The 20,645-nt window shown below is 42.5% G+C and overlaps 1 protein-coding gene across 1 annotated transcript in view; it reads left to right on the top strand.

Moving 5' to 3' along the window:
• The window catches only part of SORCS1 (sortilin-related VPS10 domain containing receptor 1), a 450,233-nt gene that overhangs the window by 157,927 nt on the left and 271,661 nt on the right, over positions 1-20,645 (top strand). Inside the window, exon 3 of the mRNA XM_011977539.1 lies at positions 8,934-9,033. Within this exon, the coding sequence (XP_011832929.1) occupies positions 8,934-9,033 (100 nt within the window). The remainder of the gene's footprint in view (positions 1-8,933; positions 9,034-20,645) is intronic.

Genomic DNA, 20,645 nt, shown 5'->3' with positions numbered 1-20,645 from the left:
AATGGCTGGTGGGTGGAGCAGTCAAGACATACATAATATTTATTAAGTTTGCCATCTTACATGGGCACGGTTCAGGGCACCGCAAAATGATTATAATAGAAACATCAAAGATCACTGATCACAGATCACCATAACAGATGTAATAATAATGGAAAAGTTTGAAATATTGCAAGAACTACCAAAATGTGGCACAGAGTGTGAGCACGTGCTGTTGGAAAAATGGCACCAACAGACTTGCTCCCTGCAGGATGCCACAAAATTCCAATTTGTCAAAAATGTAATATTTGCAAAGTGAAATAAAGTGAAGTGCAATAAAACAGGGTATGCCTATATATGACATTCTAGAAAGGGCAAAACTATGGAGAGGGTAAATAGATCAGTGGTTATTATGGGTTAGGGGGATAGGAAGAGGACCAAGCATTTTTGACATAGTAAAACTATTCTCTATGATATCAAGTGGTGGATACATGTCATTATGCATTTGTCAGAACCCATGGAATGGGTAACACCAAGAGTATACCCTAATGTAAACTGTGGACTTTGATTGACAATTATGCTTTGTTGTAGGTTCTTTGATTGTAACAAATGTAACACTCTGAAGGAGGATACTGCTAATGGGGGAAGCTATGCATGTGTTGGGGTGGGCTATATGAGAACTACTTATTTTCCACTCTGTTTTTCTGTGGACCTGAAACTGCTCTAAAAATCAAGGTTATTAATTTTTAAAAGGTAGCGGGCATAGAACTTAGTCACCACCCTAGTCTGCCTTCTTTCCGCACAGCTGATTGTATCTTCTAACAGCAGGAGCTATTGTAGCCAAAAGTCCTTGCCAAACCATATGAGCTTCTCAAATTTTATTTCATGGAAGTCCATAGGTAACACAAGAAAAGCAAGCATCCATCAGGCTAGCAAGTAGTCAAAAACAAATAGTGCCTCCTGTGCCCAGGGTGCTGTTCTGAGTGCTAGGAAGACGTTTGTGAACAAAACAGACATCAGCCCAGTCCCCATGGAGAAAGACACGGTAAAAATAAGTAAAAATCTATCCTATGGGGATAAATACTGTGAACAGAAAATAAAAGCACCTAGGAAGGGCAGAGTGTGCTGAGGGGTGGGTGAGGGAGGCTGTTACTTCATATAACATGAGCATTGTTCAGAAAGCAGTAAGACAGTTATCTATTAGGTATCTGGGAAAAGAGCTTTCCAAGTGAAGGGACAAGGCTGGAATGGGAGTGGAGTGGGGAGGAGGCAGAGAAAAGAGAGGGATTGGGTATCAGGCAGCTCACAATTATATTGCAATCCTATTAGGTGACAATTGGAATGCAAATTGTACATGAAATTCTGTGGAGTACTGAGAAATTTATTTGTTGTAGGAACCAGGGCACTGACTGCCTACTAGATAGTGGTGTCATTGGGGGTCTCAGTTACCCCAAAGGGGGCTTTTTCCTGTTTGGTGTTGCAAAGCCAATACACAAAACTGAAAGCGAGTGTCAAGCAACACTTTATTCAATCATCATGGAATTAGAGAAGTGGGAACATAGCTCACAAATTGATTTCTCGGCTCCTGAGAACCAGGCAGTTACAAATACAGGGTGTCTTTAACGTAGGGGGTTGGGTTGAAGAGCAAGGGGAGGAATATTTATGCTTTTCTTTTGAAGGAACTGAGACTTTCCTGGAATCAAGGAGCTACATCTTTTCTGTTTTTTCTTGGTCTCCTCCAGTCATTGTCATGGTGACTGTCAACTGTCATGATACTGGTGGGAGTGTCATTCAGCATGGAAATTGGATTATAATGAAGCTAGAAGTTCTTCAGAGGTTGAGTAAGTTGAAGTTGTGGATTTTGCTAACTTCAGCTGGTTTATTTCTAAGAAGAAACTTCTGACCACAGACATCCTGTTTGCTAAAAATCAGCAGAATTAAAGCTGAATAGGAATCTAGTTTTGACATATTGGCATTGCACTGGGCAACATAAGTGGGCTAGGAGTCCAACTAAGTCGTGTAGGCACTGCAATGGGTGTAACAGTGAGCGACTGATTCCAGTTGTGTTTTGCTTTAAGAACTTGCTTTTTCTATTAGACTGAGACATCTTGCTAATCTTAATGAGGCATCATCAAGTCATTAACTGGTTGGTCCCAATCACTTTGTGCATGGTTTCAGCTTTCACAGGAGCCAGGCTGGATCAGATAAAGGATATACCGTCTTTTCCTCATAGATCCTTATGGGAATTTCTGCTTATATTTGTTTTAAAAAAAAATCAATTTTCCCTGGCAGGCCTGCCCTTTAGTAGGTATAAAGAAAAGCCAGACTTCGGTCTACACCATATACAACCTCAAAGAGTTTTAGTTAATGTTTTTTTCCACTAAAAAATGCTCAACTAAATTTTCTGAATACATCTCCTTAACTGCAAATTTCTCCTGGTGGCTTTTGATAGAAGCACAGCAGTATGGAGTTAAGGTTGCCGGCCAGTGCGCACTCAGCACCTCCCAAGTTTTTTTTTTTTTTTAGACGGAGTCTCACTCTGTCACCCAGGCTGGAGTGCAGTGATGCAGTCTCGGCTCACTGCCAGCTCCGCCTCCTGGGTTCACGCTATTCTGCTGCCTCAGCCTCCCGAGTAGCTGGGACTACAGGTGCCCACCACCACGACCGGCTAATTTTTTGTATTCTTAGTAGAGACAGGGTTTCACCGTGTTGGCCAGGATGGTCTCGATTTCCTGACCTCGTGATCCGCCCGCCTCGGTCTCCCAAAGTGCTGGGATTACAGGCATGAGCCACCGCGCCTGGCGTACCTCCCAAGTTCTTTAGTTTTAAGCAGACTGGTTACACTTTTTAGTCTTCCTTATTTGTAACATGTGATATTAATATCAGTGTCCATCTCATGGGATTCTGCATGTGAAGAACTCAGATAACATTGTATGTACCCAAGGAGTATTCATTTTTATGTTATCTGTTAGATTTTTTTTTTTTTTTTCCCAAGACAGAGTTTCACTCTTGTTGCCCAGGCTAATGTGCAATGGCGCGATCTCAACTCACCGCAACCTCCGCCTTCTGGGTTCAAGCAATTCTCCTGCCTCAGCCCCCTGAGTAACTGGGATTACAGGCGTGAGCCACCACGTCCGACTAACTTTGTATTTTTAGTAGAGATGGGACTTCTCCATGTTGGTCAGGTTTGTCTCGAACTCCCGACCTCAGGTGATCCACGCTCCTCGGCCTCCCAAAGTGCTGGGATTACAGACATGAGCCATCACGCCCCACTTCTGTTAGGATTTTTAAGCATAATGGTCTATTCACCAATGGAATTCTGACATAATTATTATAAAAGCGGAGTGTGGAATCTTTAATTCTTATATTCCAGTTCTTACCATTAACTCTGTGATCCAAGCACCAAGTAAAACTACTAGCACATATCCTTCAAGACATGATAGACTAAATTATGCTACATTTTAAAAATGTTGTAATTGCTTTATGAATATCCTTTCTTCTAAGCAACCTACGTCAAAATTATGTTTAGTGATTGGGGTTTTCCTTGAGGGTTCATGTTATAGGTTTTTAGTAAGTATTGAGCAAAGAACACCAAAAACAATCGAGAAAAAAATGTTAGAAAATGAGTAACAAAAACTATCATTTATAGTCTACTTATGTGCCAGTCATTGTGCTTATGGGTTAATTTAAATTACAATGATTCTGTGTTTATTTAGTATCCCATTTGATGGCATAAGATTACAGTGAAGGAAATCCAGTCACACATTGCATTTCTGCAACTCCTATCAAAACTAGCTGTATCCTATGCTGATCCTTTTTTTCAAGCGTGATAGGAGATTTTGCCACCTCAAAAAGATCATAACCTCTTGGAAGGTGGGTGGGATGCCTCAGATGGTGGTTTCTGAACGCCACAGAGCAACTTATTTCAGCTCTATGTACATAGTAAATAATTAAATAGAGACATACTTTCAAATGTTCTAAAAGCCACTAAGATATATTTGTAAAAACAGTAGTGTGAAGATTAAAGATCAAAAGCAGAAGAAAGTAAGCCTTAATTTATTCACTTGCATATTTATTTTCATGGAATGCTTATTTTGTTAAGCTTTTAGCCTCTTGTGGCACAGTATAAGTGTTGACAGAAGCTCTCTTTTTCATTTATAGATAAGTCAACCTGTAAACAAAGCCTGAAAATAAAAATGCTTGCTTTGAAATGATTTTTTTAAAATGGTACAAGTGAAGAATTCAAGGCTGCATATGTCGCATCTTAATTATGAGTGTTTAAGATACACATTTTAAGCTCCTTTCCTTTTTTTTTGTTTTTTTGTTTTTCTATTACAATAGTAGTCACTTTATGATTAGTACAGGCTGGCATTTCTGTTTGCAATTTTCATTTGAGATACTTTTATAGTTCCTCTTTCTTACGAAATTAAGATCCATACCTTTCTTTTCCTTTCTTTATCTTTGATCTTATGCTTCCCAAAGTGTGTTGCTCAGAAAACTAATCTCATTAGATAGCCCTCGAGAATGGATCCTGTCATCAAATATGTTTAGAAAATGTTGTATGAAATATGCTCTTAAGAGGTTCAATGTATATTAGAATAATATAGTTTGTGAAAAGTTATGAAGTAAAGGAATATTAAATGTTGCCTAATCACACATTTCTCAATATTTTTTGTTCTTGGAAAATGTCCTCCTCTTCCATACCTAGGGTTGATAGTTAAAATATTTAACCAGCACATCGACTCAACTCTTTGTTAGGTAAAAAGCATCCTCTGCTCTTTTGGAGCTCACGTCCATAGGTGACTACAGCTCCCATAAATGTGCGAGTAGAGCTGGAAGCATCTCTTAACTGTGAATCAGGGCTTACAGATGGGCACTAGAAATTGCCTTCCATGATGGCAATGCCAACCCAAGGGCACTGAGTCCCCCACTGGGGTGCAGCCTGATTGGCAAAGGCCTTGACGGATCAGCACAGGTGTTGGTGCTGGAGCAAGTTTGTTGAGGATCTCTGCTGTGCCAGGCCTCAATCTTTTGTTTGCTATACTGTGAGGAAACTTGAAAGGCCCCTGAGTGGGAGACCATGGTGAAAAGGCTCACAGGAAAAACTACTCAGAGAACTTGGTGCAGTAACTATTTATCAACTGGTTTGAAAGTATTTACTATTTTTACTTTTGTACTGCCATACCAATGTACGCCAGCTGATTGTTGGTTCTGCCAATGAAACTTATCAACACTCTATCTAATTCTAGTTCTGTGGGACACCCTTGGACAACCGCTGACCTATACCACTTGGATATGTGAAAATGCATCATTTTCTATCAATTGCTTATTACAAAGCCATGATGTTTAAATATGCAATCCTGCTCGAGTGGAGAATTATCAAAATTTGGGTTAACTTTTAAGCTTTGTAAAATCAAGAAACAAGAGATGGCACCCAAAAATGATGGATACCTTGAAGCATCTGGATTGCTGGATGAATTATGTTACAATAAGATAAAAATGTCCAATAACGTAGTGTAAGCTTCCTGAAAAAAAAAGTTGCTAATGTAAATCTGACTAAGTCACTCAATTGTCATCTTGTCACATCAGGATTAGAGTTTAATACGCACCCACTCACCCACCCACACAGACACACACACATGCAAATAAGGATGATTGTATGTAATGTCCTTATAATCCTCATTTGCCTTTCTATGCCTTGTTTTTTTAAATGTAAAAGTATTCGTCGAATAGCTCAAGGATCAAGTTAATAGAAATTATAAGAAACTCGTCACACTCTATATAGACTAGTTCCTACTTTTGTAGTCTCTTTTTCTCATTATTCCACTAGGAAAATTGAACCATTCTCTCGTCTTTAATGTAGTCTTACTGATTTCCACCTATCATCAGGCTAAATTTATTAATGTAGCAGTATTTACACATTTCATTCTTTTCCCGCCACCCCCCAGGTAGATTTTGCATCTTTTTTTTTTTTTGGTTCTGGAACTTGGGAGTATTGTTCAGAATAATGAATAGAAAAAACACTGTACAATAAAAGGAGGTAGAATAAGGCTAGCAACATGTGAGAGACACACAAGACCTTCTAGAAAGAGAATGTTGACTCAGGAGGATAAGATAAGAATGGAAAAAAAGACAAAACACCAAGAGTGGACCAGGGGCTGAGTGCCTTGACTCACGCCAGGAATCCCAACACTTTGGGAGACTGAGGTGGGTGGATCACCTAAGGTTAGGAGTTCAAGGCCAGCCTGACCAACTTGGTGAAACCCCATCTCTACTAAAAATGCAAAAATTAGCCGGGTGTGGTGATGTGTGCCTGTAATCCCAGCTACTCAGGAGGCTGAGGCAGGAGAATCATTTGAACTCAGAAGGTAGAGGTTGCCGTGAGCCGAGATCACCCCACTGCACTCCAGCCTGGGTGACAAAGTGAGACTCCATCTCAAAAAAGAAAAAAAAAAAAAAAAAAAAAAAAAGGAGTGGACTGGGCTAGGGAAGAAATCTTAGACATTTCTTAGAGAATACCAGAAAAGTCCCTCAAATAAGCTATGAATTTTTGAAAAAAAGATTTGAAAGGAAGATTTTAAGAAGTTTTGTTGTGATTCATTAATAAGATATCCTGTGAAATAGTTCTGGAATGCTCCTCAAATATTCTTGGCTATTAAGCTAATGTGTGTTTGATTATAATAGTGTAGAGACTGGTCCTGAAATAAGCCAGGTATATATTTTTGTTACAAAGGTAACATCTAGTCTGTGATGCTCTAATTTTGTTTTCTAAACTTACTCGTTTTTGAGGTTCATAGTTATTTCAAGAAGTTTTGCATAGTACTTTATTCCTCAGCGATTAGGAATGGCATCTCAATCCTCTAAATTGTTGACCCTTTTCTGTTTGCCATCTATGTATAAATTTTAGGAAGAAATATCTTGAATCTCCAGCCAGAATAAATCCTAAATTCCTAGCTCCAGGATCACTTTTATACAGCTTTCTTGCTCCAATGTTTGGTCCACCATATATACTGAACAGACTGTAGTGAAGTTGCTAACACACACTTCTACTTAGTCATTGTGGCCTGTAAGAATTTGTAACTTTTACCAGTATCAGAAATTAATTAAGATGGTTACAATTTTTGTGTTTTTCTAATTAAATCAACTTTAATTTCTAAGCATTGTTAACTCATATCTCTGTCTTTGCACTTAACATATTCTAAATATTTGTTTATATTTCTTTCAAATAAAAGTGTGACATACTTGAGAGTAGAGGCTGTGTGCTGTGTCCTTGCACTTAGCAACACTGGTATGCCTTAGGAGCACTACAAAATGTGAATGAATGAATGAATTTTATCAACAACCTCCTAAGTAAGAAAGCTGAAAGGAAATTTTATATCATTTTATACCTATCTTCTTCTTCTTTTTTTTTTTTTTTTTTTTTTTTTTTGAGATGGAGTCTTGCTCTGGACAAGACTCTACCCAGTCTGGAGTGCAGTGGCACTATCTTGGCTCACTGCAACCTCCACCTCCTGGGTTCAATCAATTCTCCTGCCTTTGCCCCCTGAGTAGCTGGGATTATAGGCACCTGTCACCACGCTTGGCTAATTTTTATATTTTTAGTAGAGACAGGGTTTCACCATGTTGGCCAGGCTGGTATCAAACTCCTGACCTCATGAACTGCCCACCTCAGCCTCCCAAAGTGCTGGGATTAGTAAGCCACCACGCCTGGCCTTTTTTTTGTTTTGAGATAGAGTCTTGCCCCTTGGCCCAGGCTGGAGTGCAGTGGTGTGATCTTGGCTCACTACAACCTCTGCCTCCTGGTTTCAAGTGATTCTTGTGCCTCAGCCTCCCAAGTAGCTCGGACTACAGGTGCGTGCCATCACATCAGGCTGATTTTTGTATTTTTGGTAGAGAATGAGTTTCACCATGTTGGCCAGGCTAGTCTCTAATTCCTGACCTCAAGTGATTGATCCATCTTGGTTTCCCAAAGTGCTGGGATTACAAGCGTGAGCCACTGTGCTCAGCCCTATCTTCTTTAAATAAAAAAAAAAAAAAAGAAAAGAAAAGAAAAAAGGGGAAAAAAAAAAGTTGAGGTATAATGAAAGCAACATGGGGCTTAGGCTAAAATACCTGAATTCAATTTCTAGCTGCCCATTTATCAGGAAAATTTTTAAATTTCTTTGAACAAGTTACTGAAGTTCTCTCAGCCATTGTCATCAAATACAAATAATAATCCCTGCTGTACATAGCTGTCATGATGATACAATAAGATTAAAATTCTGAAATAGAGTAGACCTTCATAGAGAAGGTAATTAAAAGCAATTTATTTAATCTGCGTGAATAATTTGTTGACCAATGGCTAAAGTTGAGAGGCTCTATAGGAAAAACAGAGTCAGTGTCGAGAAGTCATGTCCTCCTGACTTCAGATTGCTTAACACTGGAAAAGGCCATGGAGTAAGAAATTAGTGAAATCTCACTTATTATTGAGACATTTTCTTGCCCTTAAATAATAAGACTGACTGACCTTTGAAGGGACTGATCCACCATATATTCCCTGACTCATGAAAGAAAACACAATTTGTAGATAAATCACGAGAACCTGCTTTTCTACTGCGCCAAACGTAAAGTAAAAGTTTGGAAATGTCATATCTAACTAAAAACTCTTTAATTATTTGGTCAAATCAAGGGGCACTCTCATCTCTTATTATTTTTAAATTAACCATATTCTTTATGCAATGTGCATACATTAAGGAGCAGTAGAGAGATGGAGTTTTAATTTTTACCAATTCAATTTAAATGCAGATTTTAACCACTCACATGATGCTACTGTGTACATCATTAAGCATCATTATATACTACATGAATCATTGAGAAATCTCCTGAGAGCCATTCTACTGTGTAAAACATGCATTATACTGACAAGCAGTCAAATGATGTCTACTTCTGTCCTCATTAATGCTCTTTTTGAATTACAGGTCAACCGATTATGGAACAACCTATGAGAAGCTGAATGATAAAGTTGGTTTGAAAACCATTTTGAGCTATCTCTATGTGTGTCCTACCAACAAGCGTAAGGTAAGAAATGTATATTCAGTATGCTACTCCTTCATGATGTGACTTCTGTCTTGATTGGCTAACATCTCTAGCTACCTAAAAATCCATTATAGTTAAGCTGGGATTAGAAATGTAAAGATGAGTTGATGGATGTTAAGGTTGTAAAATGTGTGACACATCATAATTTTCAGATCAGCAGCTGTGAATGTAAAAGGGCGAGGGGGGTAGTAGATCATTACCATTTCCGAAAGGCAGCTACAAAGAATGAGTCTTGTTGGGTGGATGCTGCTGATTCTCTAGTAAGAGTTCTGACCAGTCAATCACAAGAATCCGAATGAGTCTTGACAAGACAGCAGAAAAGATGGATTTTCATCTGATGGCCCAGTTTTTCCTCGACATGGAACAAATAGATTAACTAGAATTTAAGTGAATGCATTGTCCTACAGCAGATATGAAGTTTCATTTTTAAAGTTTGTTCAGTCTGCACATAAATGTCAGGATGAATGCAATGCATTTAGCAGAATAGAGTAGCTTGGAAAGAGTGATAAGATTAGTCCCTTCTGAGCATGGATCTTAGCTGCAAGAAGCCTTGGAGATCATCATATACAACACCCTTATTTTACAGATAAGAAAACTGAGATTCAGAGGAAAGACATAGACTGTGCCCATTGCAGAGTTATGGCCATAATTAGGACTAGAATTAAGGTGTCTTGGTTAGCAGTCATACTTTTTCCACTATGTCATACGTCTCCTATTAAGAGAGCTTATCTACTGCTCGGATATGTCATTTTTTAGGAAGAAAATATTGCTTTTAAATGAGAAAGACATTTGTTTGTCTCAGAAGGAGAGTGGTACTACATCTGTACCTTTGTTTTTATAAACTTGCATTATCAAATTCTGAATTCTGACATACAATTGATAAGTAGTACATAGGTTACATGAACTAATAGTATTAATCAGGAAATAGAAACGTGTCATTCATTAACATACCCTAAACCATAATGTGTTATGAAGGTAGCACTTGATGTCTATGTTCGCATCTCAGATTTTTCATTAGCTACTGTTAGTGACCTTGGGTAGGGTCTGCATTTTGCCATCTGGACTATGGAAGGTGATGAAAATATCTCTTAAGCAATCACTCTTAATTCTGGCTGCATGTCAAAAGGTGCACTCTCAATTCTGGCTGCATGTCAAAAGTGGTCCCCAAATTTGCAAGCCTTAGCCCCACTGTGTCCGGAATTGGTGAGTTCTTGGTTTCGCTGACTTCAAGAATGAAGCCACGGACCCTTGCGGTGAGTGTTACAGTTCTTAAAGATCGTGTGTCCAGAGTTTTTCCTTCAGATGTTCAGATGTGTCTGGAGATTCTTCCTTCTAGTGGGTTCGTGGTCTCGCCGGCTTCAGGAGTGAAGCTGCAGACCTTCACGGCTCACAAAGGCAGCGCAGACCCAAAGAGTGAGCAGCAGCAAGGTTTATTGCGAAGAGCGAAAGAACAAAGCTTCCACAGCAGGGAAGGAGACCCGAGCAGGTTGCCACAGCTGGCTCGGGCAGCCTACTTTTATGCCCTTATCTGATCCCACCCACAGCCTGCTGATTGGTCCATTTTACAGAGAGCTGATGAGTCCATTTTACAGAGAGCTGATTAGTCTCTTTTGACAGGGTGCTGATTGGTGTGTTTACAAACCTTGAGCTAGACACAGTGCTGAATGGTGCATTTACAATCCTTTAGCTAGACATAAAAGTTCTCCAAATCCCCACCTGACCCAGGAGCCCAGCTGGCTTTACCTAGTGGATCTTGTGCTGGGGCTGGGGGAGGAGCTGTCTGCCAGTCCTGCACTGTGCGCCTGCATTCCTCAGCCCCATGGAGCAGAGGGTGGTGCTCCAGGGAGGCTTGTGCCACGTGGGAGCCCACTAGGGTGGGGGAGGGGCTCAGACATGGCCCGCGGGGAGGTGGCTGAGGCCCTGCAAGAATTTGAGTGCCGCGCGGGCGGGCTGGCAGTGCTGGGAGACCTGGTGCACCCTTCGCAGTGGCTGGCCCGGGTGCTAAGCCCCTCTATGCCCAGGGCCAGAGGCACCGGCCAGCCGCTCTGAATGCGGGCCCGCCAAGCCCACACCCACCTGGAGCTCGCACTGGCCTGAGAGCGCCACAGGCAGCCCCAGTTTCCATCTGCGCCTCTCCCTCCACACCTCCCCACAAGCAGAGGGAGCCAGCTCTGGCCTTGGCAAGTCCAGAGAGGGGTTCCCACAGTGCAGTGGTAGGCTGAAGGGCTCCTCAAGTGTGGCTAGAGTGGATGCCAAAGCCAAGGAGGCGCTGAGAGTGAGCAAGGGCTGCTAGCACATTGTCACCTCTCAATCCCCCCTCTAAACAGGACACCCCAACTACTGTTGGGAATTTGGCCAATGACTGCGCTAGCTACTTCCTGCTGGATAGGGGCAATGAAGGGGCCCTGTGGTTGTAGTGTTCTCCAGAGGGGAACTCTTTAGGCCAGTGAAAGGGCCAGCAGATCAGTCCAGGGGTCCTCAGTAGAAGTTGTTAGTTGAACTCATTTGGGGTTCCATTTGTAAGACCATCTGTAGCTTGATGGCCTGGATTCTAGAGGAAACAAGTTTAACAAGGAGGTTAAAAATACAGGGTCCAAAGGCAAGTAACAGCAAGATGGCTGCCATGGGACCTAGAAAGGGGAGAAGCCATGTTGCCCAACTCCAGAGGTTGGTATAAGAATTTGAAAGGCGTTGCCTGATTTCAGAAGCCTTTTCCTGTAAATGCTGGGCAGCATCTCCTACTATCGCTGACTGGTTAGTATAAAAACAACACTCCTCCCCTAAGAAGGTGTAGAGTCCTCCTTTCTCCACAGTGAGGAGGTCTAGGCCTCGGTGGTTCTGGAGAGTCACTGCTGCCAAAGAGTCTATTTGGGATTGTAGAGTAAGGATAGATTTTGTTACCTCTTACAAACTGTCTGCGAAATCATTTGAGAGTGTGTGGTAGTAGGATAATGAAGTAGATAAACTGGCTATTCCGGTTCCTATAGCAGTAGCCATTCCTAACCCTATAAGTAGGGGTATTAGTTGTATGGCTCTAGATCTTGGGCCAGTGCCTGACCAAACAGATGAGGGCTATCCCTAAACCCCTGGGGCAAGACCGTCCACATAAGTTGGAATGTGTGGTCTGTGGGATCCTCAAAGACAAAGAGAAACTGGGAGTCAGAGTTCAGGGGAATATAAAAGAAGGCATCCTTGAGGTCCAGAACTGTGCGCCATTCTGCTTCCTCTGGTATTTGAGAGAGCAGAGTATAGGGGTTGGGTACAACTGGATATAGAGGAGTTACTGCCTCATTGATGAGCCTAAGGTCTTGCACTAGTCTACACTGACCATTCGGTTTTTATACTTCTAGAGTTGGGGTGTTGCAGGGACTGCTGCATTTCCTTACTAAGCCTTGAGCTTTTAAATGTTTAACAATATCCTGTAAACCTTTATGAGCTTCAGGCCTTAAGGGATATTGCCTTCGATAAGGAAAAGTGGTGGGATCCTTTAACCTGATTTGGACTGGTGGGCATTTTTTGCCCTTCCAAATTGTCCTTCCAATGCCCAGACTTGAAGGTTGATTTCCTCTTCAAGTAGGGGACAACAAATGGGTAACTTGTTCCCCATATTCATGTAGATAATAGCTCCAGCTTTGGCTAATATATCCCTCCCTAATAAGGGTGTGGGACTTTCAGACATAACAAGAAAGGCATGTGAAAAGAGCAAAGTCTCCCAATTACAACTAAGGAGGTGGGAGAAATACCCACCTCCTCAGGCTGTCCCATAATGCCTCGGATGGTAACAGACTTTGGGGACAGTCGTCCAGGAAAGGAGATCAACACTGAGAAGGTTGCGCCAGTGTCCAGGAGGAAGTCAATTTCCTGGCCCTCAATGGTTAAGCATACCCAGGGCTCAGTAAGGGTAATGACATGAGCTGGTGTTTGTCCCAGGCACTGTCAGTCCTGTTGTTGGATCATCTGGTTGGGGGCTTCTGTCCCAGAGAACCTTAATCCTGTGGGGCAGTGCACCTTCCAGTGATTGCCTTGGCAGAGTGGACATGGACGAGGGGGCAGCTCGTTTCTCACTGGACAGTCTTTTTTAAAGTGTCCTTGTAAACCACACTGATAACAAGCCCTACCGGGTGATTGGCCTGCTCCATTTTCTGTCCTCTCTGAACCACCAAGATTTGTTTGTCTGAGGGCCATGACTAAGGCTGCGGCCTTTCTCTGATCTCACTTTTCCTTTTGGACTTGTTCCTCTTGGTCCCTGTTATACAACACCGAGGCTGCCAGGTTTAATAACTCCTCCACATTTTGTTCAGGGCCCAAGGGCTTGCTTTTGGAGTTTTCTCCTGATATCTGTGGCTGATTGGGTAATAAACTTATCTTTTAGAACCAGTTGACCCTCGAGGGATTCAGGTGACAGGGGAGTATATTTTCTTAAGAACTCCCATAGCCGCTCGAGGAAGGCAGAAGGATTTTCTTCCTTTCCCTGAGTTATGGTAGACATCATTGAATAATTCATGGGCTTTTTCCTAATTCTCCTTAGTCCTTCTAGAACACAGGTCAGCAGATGTTTATGACTCCAGTCCCCATGATCTGAGTCGAGGTCCCAGTGGAGATCCGTACTAGGGACGGCTTGCTGACCAGTAGGGAATTTGTCCCTTTTTTCCATTATTATTCTATCCTTTACGTGACTAACATACCAAGTATCTCCAAACTCTCGGGCTGCAGCTAAAGCCGCATTCTTTTCATTAAAGGCCAGGGTTTGATCTAACAGTAACATGATATCTCTCCAAGCGAGGTCGAAGGTTTGCCCTAAGCCCTGTAGGACATCTGTGTACCTATCAGGATCATCTGAAAACTTCCCCAGGTCTACCTTGATCTGCTTCAAATCAGAAAGAGAGAGAAAGGGACATGTACCTGGGTTGGGCCAAATTCTCCTCCCCCTACAGCTTGAAGGGGACATAACCAATAGCCTGGTTGTTTTTGGTGCTTTAGAGATTTCTTTGCTTATTTTCTTCTGGGCAAGGGAGATTAGAGGGGGATTATCATTAATACGAAGGGGAGCTATAGGGAAGCTAGGATTTGGGGGTAAGCTGAAAGTTCCTCCTGTGGGATGTAAATTGCAAACTTTGCCTAGCTGTGTATTCTCCTTCAATGAAAAGAAAGCTTGGACATAAGGTATTTCACTCCATTTGCCTTCCCTCTTACAGAAAAGGTCAAGCTGCAGAATAGTATTGTAATTTGTACTTCCCTCAGGTGGCCATTTTTTCCCATCAGAGAGAGAATATTGGGGCCAAGCCTGAGTGCAGAAAAAAATGAGCTGCCTCTTTTTCAGGGTTTGTGGGTCAAACTGGTCCCAATGGCTTAGGATGCATTTCAAGGGTGAGCCTGTTGATGCCTGAGTGTTTCCCATCTGAAAGACAAAAGTGCCTGCGGTTTTGGTTTGTTTTGTTTCTCCCCCTGCCCAAGAATCCACAGCGGTCCCTGGACCCTGCTGATTGGAATAGTTGCGCTCACTGACACAGCAGCAGAAACACTAGTTTTCCTCTCAGACCACAAGGAGGACCGAGGAAGATCGGATTTAGTGACCCTTACCGACGCATTCTTGAAAACCTGTTAGAGTCCTAAGCATTCTCCTGTTAGTATTGGGACCTTACCCATGTCCTGTAAAGATGTTATGCCCCAGAAATGAAGTGGAGGGCCATACCCTGAGGGAGGGAAGGGATCTTGAGTTGGAAGAGTGACACCTTTTGTCCTCACTTATATGAATAGGAAGGATACAATTTCTGAGACTCCCCATATCCTAGCTTCAGGAATAGCTTTTGTTAAGCCTGCTAGTCTGAGGTGGGATCCTAAAATTCCAGATAGTACCCCCTACCATGGGACTTTGGGCAAAAATTATGTCTTTCTGATTGGTGAGCCCAGGTGCCTAGAGAAGATAACAGAGTACCTGGAGTTTATACTAGAAATCATTCTTATGGGAGAAACTAGTAAAGCACCAGAGACAGGGAGCAATTTTTAGAAGAAGGACTAGCCTCAGAGAAGAGAGGCGAGAGGAAGTTTGTCTGACAGGCATTAAGATCCAGGAGACAAGGGTCAGGGTAGGTAGAATAGATGGGGGAGTCTTACTTGGGCGACATGACTTTGAGAGTTCCCCTCATGGCTGCAGGGTCAACCAACTTGTTGTCGGGACCCCAGAGCTCAATGGCTTTCCTTTGTGTCGACCCTCGGCTCAGCCCAGAAGTAGAGGAAAAGTGGAAACTGGTTCCAGGCAAACCAATACTCCCAACTCCAAAGAGTTGGGGGTTGTTAGAGAGCCCTTTCCCAGAAAGCCTGACACCCATGTCTTTAGTTCAGTGGCCACACTAGTTGCTTTTAACTGGCCAACAGGTGCCCAGTATTTAGCCCCTGAATTCTAAGGAAAAATAGGACAGAATAGCAAGTGAAAAGGATCCAGTGGTACTCACTGCTTGGCGATAGGCAATGGTCTCACTGCTTGGTGATAGGCAATAGTCCCTTCATGGTCACCAAAATGTGTTTGGAATTGGTGGGTTCTTGTTCTCGCTGACTTCAAGAATGAAGCCATGGACCCTCACGGTGTTACAGTTCTTAAAGATGGTGTGTCCGGAGTTTGTTCCTTCAAATGTTCAGATGTGTCCAGAGTTTCTTCCTTCTAGTGGGTTCGTGGTCTCACCTGCTTCAGGAGTGAAGCTGCAGACCTTCGCAGTGAGTGTTACAGCTCTTAAGGCGATGCGTCTGGAGTTGTTTGTTCCTCCTGTCCGGAGTTGTTCATCCCTCCTGGTAGGTTTGTGGTCTTGCTGGCTTCAGGAGTGAAGCTGCAGACCTTCGTGGTGAATGTTACAGCTCATAAAGGTGGCACGGACCCAAAGAGTGAGCAGCAGCAAGATTTATTGTGAAGAGCGAAAGAACAAAGCTTCCACAGCGCGGACGGGGACCCGAGCGGGTTGCCACTGCTGGCTCCCGCAGCTTGCTTTTATTTTCTTATCTGACCCCACTGACATCCTGCTGATTGGTCCATTTTACAGAGAGCTGATTGGTCCATTTTGACAGGGTGCTGATAGGTGCATTTACAAAACTTGAGCTAGACACAGAGTAATAATTGGTGCATTTACAATCCTTTAGACAGAAAAGTTCTCGTAGTCTCCACCCAACTCAGGAGCCCAGCTGGCTTTGCCTAGTAGATCCTGTGCCTGGCCCTGGGCCGAACTGCCCACCAGTCCCGGGCTGCACACCTGCACTCCTCAGCCCTTGGGCAGTGGATGGGACTGGGCGCTGCAGAGCAGGGGGTGGCGCCCATGGGGGAGGCTTGGGCCACCTGGGAGCCCATCGAGGCAGGGGGCAGGGCTCAGGCATGATGGGCTGCAGGTTCTGAGCCCTGCCCCACAGGGACGTGGCTGAGGCCTGACTAGAATTCCAGCACAGTGCAGGCGGGCCGGCAGTGCTGGTGGACCCAGCCCATCCTTCCCAGCTGCTGGCCCTGGTGCTAAGCCCCTCATTGCTCAGGGCTGGTGGTGCTGGCCGGCTGCTCCGAGTGCAGAGACCACCAAGTCTGCATCCACCTGGAACTCGTGCTGGCCCAGTTCCCACCCGTGCCTCTCCCTCCACACCTCCGGCAAGCAGAGGGAGCCGGCTCTAGCCTTGTTCAGCCCAGAGAGGGACTCCCACAGTGCAGCGGCAGGCTGAAAGGCTCCTCAAGCACGGCCAGAGTGTGTGCCAAGGCTGAGGAGGCGCAGAGACCAAGCTAGGGCTGCTAGCACGTTGTCACCTCTCACCACCACTGTTGCTCTGGATTAGGGTTTAGGTAACTATATCTTGGTAAAGCTCCCCAGATGCTTCTGATAGGTATCTAGGATTAAGAACTACTAATATAAAGTGTAATGTTCACTCTGGCTGTAAGCATTTCAAGTTCTTCAGTAGAAACAACATAACTTTTCAGTTGAGCATAGACTCTGGAGTAAGAAGAAGAGAGAAAACCCAGCTAAACCGATTACCAAGTATATAAGCATGGTGATTTACTTAATCTCTCCAAGCACAGTGGGATTCAGTTTAAAAGGGGGACAGTTATAGTACCTACCTCATGTGGGAAGTTTTGAGGATTATATGAAATTAGGCATTTCAAATGCTTAGCACAGAATAGTAAAAGCTTAATTAATGTTTTCTCTGCATTTCATTCTTTTTTCTTCCTGCAGTGTCCAGCAGAACTTTCTGTGATGATAGAAATTTTCTTCTAAGCTCTTCTGTACTTTAGACTTTAACAATTTATAGCTGTTGAATATTTGAAATATGGCTAGTGTAACTGAGTAATTGGATTTTAAATTTCATTTAATTTTAATTAATTTAAATTGATATAGCCATGTGTGGCTGATGGCCGCAGTACCACACAACCAATAATGTCAACCTCACAAATTAGAACTATACCCCAAACATTCCTATCTTCCCTTTACTGGCTGGTTACTTCATTAACAATTACGTCTAAACAATTTTGATCTGCTGTATGCAATCCCAAATTGAGGAACTGAACTTATATCTTTTATTTTTATGATGAGATTTAGTTGTTCGTTGGCTTTGTATCGATTTTTGTAATCTCTATGGATTTTTCTTCAGTTCATATTTTTAGCAAATTTAATTTTAACAATCAGCAAATTGTATGTTAGGCAATGTGCTATGCACTGTAGGATATAAAGAGAAATAAGCCAGCAACTCATCCTCAGAGGTCCTATGTTCTAGTACTAGATGTGGCATGACGTTTTGTAATTTAAAGATCCCTGAACTAAGATTCAGGAATCTAAGTCCCTGTCTTGAATCTACTTCCACCTAACAGGTGGCTCTGGGTGAATCATTTACATTTTCTCCATTTGTAAAGAAATATAGGAAAACAGAATAAATTTATGCCTGGAAGAGACCTCAGAATAATCAATGATACTCTCTGTTTCATTGATGCTGTTAGAGAAAAACATGAGGAAAAAAAAAAAAAAAAGATGCCAAATACCGAATCTGACTATAGGCTTTTCTGTAGCTGCAGAATATATGATGATGATCCAGAAACTCCAGGATTGTTTTCAGGAGCAGGACTTAAGGAGTGAGATGCTCAAGTCCAGATGTAGCTGCTAAGACTGGAAGGGAAGCAGAGAGGTAATAATACAGCAACAAGCCCAACCACCGAATCCACTCACGTCAATATACCATGAATCAGGCTGCGTAATTAGTCCATAGTTACCTGAAGGACGTTTAAAGGGGCAGTTAGCCATGGGCATTTTACTGATCTTAAGACTTGACGCTCCCTAGTTCTAGAAAAAGAGAAGTCCCTGTGCACGACTATGAGGGAATGCCTTTCTCTGGGACTGTTACCCTTCAGATCAGAGGTGGTCCTGAGCTGTTTAAATCACAATGTTATGAGTGAACCTAAAGGAAGGGATCTTTTCCTCTATAGATAAATGAGGCCCCTATAGTCACTTTCTGAGATGCCAGTAGATTTAAGAAATATTGGAGGACGATGAAGGTCTTAACAATGGTACACAAATCAATAAAGTTGACATAGCAGTATATTTGTGCACAGTTTTTCTACTTATGAGGTGAATTTATTACCATGAAATATGTATTCCGCCCACCCAAAGGACATATTGGAATCAAAGAGATAGTACTTGCACAACATTTTAAAGTGTGAATATATCTTCTCCAGTCAATGAGAATTTATGTTAAAACAAAAAGAAAAAAGAAATTTCAGGCTCTGTTAATTATGCAGAACAAAGGCAGTGCTCAAATGTGCTCCAATTCTTCTAGGACTTATGCTATCCTCCAGTGAAAAGGGCAGACTCCTTTAAAAAGTTGTATTAATTCTCTCAGATCTCCAGGGTGCTGTCTAGCAAGTAAAAATCTTTTGTACCAGATACTTCTCTCTGCTTTTCACACTAGTGGGAGCAACTGGAATAAAACTGACAACATCAGGGTAACTCTCTGCATTCCCCGAAACCTGTTTTTTGCCTTCACATTCTTATAGCTATTTTTAGCTGTTTGTGTGGACAAGAGCAGTTCTTCAATCATCATGTTGGAAACAGCAGGCTTCATGCCTTGGCTTTGCAGGCAGCTTGTTAGGAGCACTACCGGAGATCAGAGTCCAGAATAAAGCAGGATCTTATTTACAGTTTAAATTAATGATCATCCATTGGCTGTTTCCCTGCAAGCCTGCTGTAAATTACAGCAGCTTTTCTTGCCTAGGTCTGTTACAGTAAAAACTGTAATCTCAACATACATCAGTGTAAGAAATCTTGACTAAGAGATAGAAAGAGGGGTCCTAGGTATTAGCCTAGATCGTGCATACTCTCTTTTAAAGGAGACCTGCATCTGGCCGCTGATATATGAGGTTGGCCCAAAAGAAAAGGCTGAGTTGTCCTAGTGCCAGAGGAAAGGCAGGCTGGCTGTCACCATGTCTCAGAGGGAGAACAGTTCCCCCCACCCCATTCATGACAAATCCCAAGGCTTGTTTGTGTCAGCAGAGGTTTATTGGTCACCTACAGTCTGCTATAAGAAAAGATGATTTAACCTGTACCGGAAAGGAACAGCTGGGATGCAGAAGGTGATGGGAAGAACTAATACAAATGTAGCAAAGAAAAAAACAAAAAAAAAGTTGGTTGGGCACGGTGACTCACGCCGGTAATCCCAGCACTTTGGAAGGCTGAGGCAGGAGGATCACGAGGGCAGGAGATTGAGACCATCCTGGCTAACACGGTGAAACCCCATCTCTACTAAAAATACAAAAAAGTAGCTGGGCGTGGTGGTGGGCGCCTGTAGTCCCAGCTACTCAGGAAGCTGAGGCAGGAGAATGGCGTAAACCTGGGACGCGGAGCTTGCAGTGAGCTGAGATCGCGCCCCTGCACACCACCCTGGGCGACAGAGTGAGGCTCCGTCTCAAAAAAAAAAAAAAATTGAAATCTCTGTTTTATTCTCAAATTCTCTCTGAGTTGACATGTATTCTGCCTAAAAAGAAAACTTCTATAGACTCTGTGTGTCTTTATCAGCCATACCTTTCCCATCACCCCCAACCAACCTGAGCTGTTCTCCTTTCACAAGGGATCGTGTAACATCTTCAAGGATTAAAGAATATAAAACCACTAGTAGAATTCACTAGGGAATGAAAGAAAAAAAAGAAGTGTTTTGTTTTGGTTTTTTACTTGGAAAAGCCAATTCTTTTAGTTGTTTTATCCTTGTGATCTCAGCACAGTTATATTCTAGCAAAGAAAAAACATAGACAGTTTTTGTTCTTTATGTTTCTGCACCCCCTTCACACTCCATTTTTTCTCATTTCTGTGTTATCACCACTTAATTTACATCATTCCTGCTGAGAGACTCTTCCAAGACTTTCATTCTATAAAGAGGACCCTAGCTCCTCAGAACACATTGGTCATTCCTACGCGTCTCTTGGTACATACCAGCATTAAACACTGTTTGCGTTTTTTCCAGATGTTTAAGTTTTAGTTACCCTATTGTATGTGACACTTTCTAAATGAGGATTTGATTATTGACTTCTTGTCTCTTTAAATCTGAGCATGTTTAATTCCTCTTGTCATTTGGTTGAGTGTTTTGTGTATCCT

This window comes from Mandrillus leucophaeus, unplaced genomic scaffold, assembly GCF_000951045.1.
Source record: "Mandrillus leucophaeus isolate KB7577 unplaced genomic scaffold, Mleu.le_1.0 Scaffold18, whole genome shotgun sequence".
NCBI lineage: Eukaryota > Metazoa > Chordata > Mammalia > Primates > Cercopithecidae > Mandrillus > Mandrillus leucophaeus.
Note: the sequence above shows the minus strand (reverse complement) of the source record. Positions and strands in the feature narration are given on the sequence as shown.